This window comes from Sinocyclocheilus anshuiensis, unplaced genomic scaffold (genome assembly GCF_001515605.1).
Source record: "Sinocyclocheilus anshuiensis isolate Anshui unplaced genomic scaffold, SAMN03320099.WGS_v1.1 scaffold2562, whole genome shotgun sequence".
Lineage (NCBI taxonomy): Eukaryota > Metazoa > Chordata > Actinopteri > Cypriniformes > Cyprinidae > Sinocyclocheilus > Sinocyclocheilus anshuiensis.
This window is the reverse complement of record NW_015549777.1, coordinates 240,280-244,160: the sequence shown is the minus strand read 5'-3', so window position 1 is coordinate 244,160 and position 3,881 is coordinate 240,280. Positions and strand designations below refer to the sequence as shown.

At 35.1% G+C, this 3,881-nt stretch overlaps 1 protein-coding gene across 1 annotated transcript in view; it reads right to left on the bottom strand.

Moving 5' to 3' along the window:
* Positions 1 to 3,881, bottom strand: part of LOC107660860 (MKL/myocardin-like protein 1) — a 53,833-nt gene that overhangs the window by 40,534 nt on the left and 9,418 nt on the right. The window contains exon 3 of the mRNA XM_016450295.1: positions 1,308 to 1,506. Within this exon, the coding sequence (XP_016305781.1) occupies positions 1,308 to 1,431 (124 nt within the window). The 5' untranslated portion in view covers positions 1,432 to 1,506. The remainder of the gene's footprint in view (positions 1 to 1,307; positions 1,507 to 3,881) is intronic.

The window sequence follows — 3,881 nt, the reverse complement described above, 5'->3', positions numbered from 1 at the left end:
GGCTCGAAAGCGGAAAGAAGTGAGACTGACCGACCGGTCACCGATCCGGGCCGATCATGAGGTGAATCAGCCGATTCCGATCCCTGGCCGATCGATCGATGCATCTCTAAGCAAAACCTATTACATTGTACTAGTATTCACCTTATTTTGCAATAAGGTGTATTTTACAAGTACAATGTAAACAGCACTTGAACATTAGCGCTGAGGATCAATACAGATTTACTGATTCAATTTGATTCACAAGCTGTTGATTTGATTACATTTTTTATTTTGAAGATTGTGATTAATTGAACATTTTAAATGAGACCTAATGAATATGGTAATAACTAAATACCATGTGTAAAATGTGTTCAAAATTGAGGTCAGTAAGAGTATATCATTTATTTTTTAAGTCTCTTATGCTCAACAAGTCTACATTTATTTGTATAAAGTACAGTAAAAAAAGGAATATTGTAAAATAGTAGTGATGTCAAACGATTAATCGCATACAAAAAAAAATTTGTTTGCATAATATATGTGTGTTCTGTGTATATTTATTATGTATATATAAATACACACATACAGTATATATTTTGAAAATATTTACGTCTATATTTATATTCATATAATTTATATTATAAATAATATATTTAATATATAAACATAAAATATTTCTGAAATATATACATGCATGTGTGTGTATTTATATATACATAATAAATACACACAGCACACATACATATATTATGTAAACAAAAACTTTTATTTTGGATACAATTAATCACGATTAATCGTTTTACAGCACGATTAAATTGGAAGTAGTTTTACAATTTAAAATAAATGTTTTCTATTTTAACATATTTTAAAATGTAATTTATTCCTGTGAAGAAAATGCTGAATTTTCAGCAGCCTAATGGCTCCAGCTTTAAGTGTCACCTGATCCTTCAGAAATCATTCTAATATGCTGATTTGGCGCTGAAGAAAAATTTCTTATTATTATCAATGTTGAGAGCAGCTGTGCTGATTAATATTTTAGTTGAAACCATGATACTTTTTTATTCTTTGATAAATATAAAGTTCAAAAGTACAGCATTTATTTGACATATCTTTACTGTCCCTTTTGATCAATCCAATGCATCTTTGCTGATAAAAAAAACAACCTTTTGAACGGTGGTCGTAAACTTTTATATATAAACTTTTATATACATGTACACCTTTTTAAACATATATATATATAACATGATATTGAATGGACAGATTGTGTTTGGATAACTTAATTTTCAAAGGGATTTTCACTAATGGACTTGCACTAGTGTGCCATAACTCACCATTCTTGCGCTCTTTCAGGGGCAGTAAGCTTGGTACAGACTGCAGAGAGAGTTCCTGCAGCACACTGGTTACCGCCTCGCTCTGAGGACTGGGCACAAAGCCGCTCCCCACGGCAGACACCATGCTGCCAGGGCTTAGCTCCTCCCCACGCTTGGTTTCCTGCGCTGCCAGGGTGACAGATGGGTGAAGCAGTCAGACCTGTGACAGGTTAATTACAGAGACGAGGCTGAATTAGAAACTGCAAAACACAGATATAAAGGGCATCAGAGGCTTTGCTGAGGGTATATTTCTGACATCATGCATCTTTATATTTTGGAAGTGAACAAATAAAGACTTCACACCCTAAATAAATGACCTTTCTGAGTAAACTCATGTTTCATGCAGCACAGTGTGCTAAAACAAAAAATTGTGCCTTACATGTCCTATTAACCTATATTAAATCACTGTGGTGTTACATGTTCTGTAAAGCACAAAAGCTACAAGTTCAGACATGAAGTATTGTGCAACTCCCAGCATCAGAGGCTTTGCTGAGGGTATATTTCTGACATCATGCATCTTTATATTTTGGAAGTGAACAAATAAAGACTTCACACCCTAAATAAATGACCTTTCTGAGTAAACTCATGTTTCATGCAGCACAGTCTGTGCTAAAACAAAAAATTGTGCCTTACATGTCCTATTAACCTATATTAAATCACTGTGGGTGTTACATGTTCTGTAAAGCACAAAAACTACAAGTTCAGACATGAAGTATTGTGCAACTCCCACTGGAACTCACACACACTCAATGTCTTCCAATATGACTGGAGGCAGCAATTTACACAAGCATGTCAAATAACATCAGGTGGAGAACTCAAAGCCTCCAGCAGTGCTTGATTTAGGAATTTTTTTGGAAAACGCTTTGTCTGGTCTCATTTTCGACAGAACAAAGACAGATTGTATGGCTGTCTAATCTGCGAGTGAGAATAAGTCAGAGTTCTACACATCTGCAGTCCTGTGCATATTCATTTGTTAAATATTTTGGATAATTTGATAACGAAAACTGCAAGAAAAACTGCAAACCATAGTATAACGCAATGCATAGTATTAATAAAACCTAAATATTTAATATCCAATTTCAGAAGAAAAAAAATTCAGAAAAATGCAGTTGATTTTAGAACACTCGCAGTACAGGATTCAGATGTACAACTTATATATTTTTTTATTAAAAGCTTAAGTAACCAGCACATTGTACAAAATATTTTCTTTTGTGTGTTCACAGCATTTTGTTTTTATTTTGGAGGGTACGCAAACACACACACACACACATTGTGGATTAATTTGAATTATCCACCCATCTGTCCACATCTCCATGTTGCTGATTTTGTAATTTAGCCTTCTTTTTATTTATTTGCTTTCATTGTCCTTTTCTTTCTTCATCCCAACAGTTGGGCAGAATGCATTAAGCAGGAAAAAGTCTGGCATAAGCCCTGGAAAGAATTTTAGGACAATCACTGTAGCTGTAAAATCGCCACATGGAGCATTAGACGCAGTTTCCAACGAGACATTAAAAACAACTTAAAGTATCATCTGACTAGGAGCACAGTGATGGCAATGGTCATTCTGAGCATTAAAACTGTGGAGATGGCATTCACAAATGCACATTATGCAACTCTCCATTTGTGAGGTAATGTAGCACATCTACTGACATTAAAGGGACTGTCCACTCAAAAATGAAAATTCTGTCACCATTTACTAACCCATTTACCAAAGAAGATATTTTGAAGAATGTTGGTAACCAAACAGTTTTGGTTTTCTTTGACTCCTATTGTATTTTTGTCTATATTGTATATTATGTAATTCAATGGGAACCAGAACTATTCGGTTGCCAACATTCTTCAATATCTCTTCTTTTATGCTCCACAGAAGGAATGACATCTTACAGGTTTGGAACCACATGAGGGTGAGTAAATATGATAACAGAATTTTCATTTTTGGGTGAACTGATTTACTGGAAATAGATCAGAATATTAGAGGAGTGTTCCTGAATGCTGTTCTTAAAGAGCAACCAAATCAATGTCTAACTGTATAACCGAGTTATTGTTTCGAGTAAGCGTTGTCCATCTTGTTAGCTAATGCATTCTTCATTATGATCTCATCAGCATCCAGAGTCTATCGATACGTCAATCCCACCCTCCCGTCCCAAGAGAAGAGAGGTGGGGTGGAAAGAAGAAATCATTTTCTTTTAAGCAGTTACCTAATATTTGACAAGCCTTTTGGGACTATTTAAAAGTTTTCCTATTGCTGTACGCCTAACCATTACAGCAGAGTTTCAAGACCCATGGCAATTTGTGCCCTTTTCTTTAAGAAGTAGTATTAGATTACAGTACATTGTCTCCTGCCAGCTACGAAAAAAAAATCAATAACACATGTTAATATTAAAACCTGGCTGGCTTATCACATGGCTCTCTAGAACTGTGGTTCCCAACCCTGGTCCTGGAGGCACCACAACACTACACGTTTTGCATGTCTCCTTAATCAAACACACCTGATTCAGGTCATCAGCTCATTAGTAGAGACTCCAAGACCTGAAA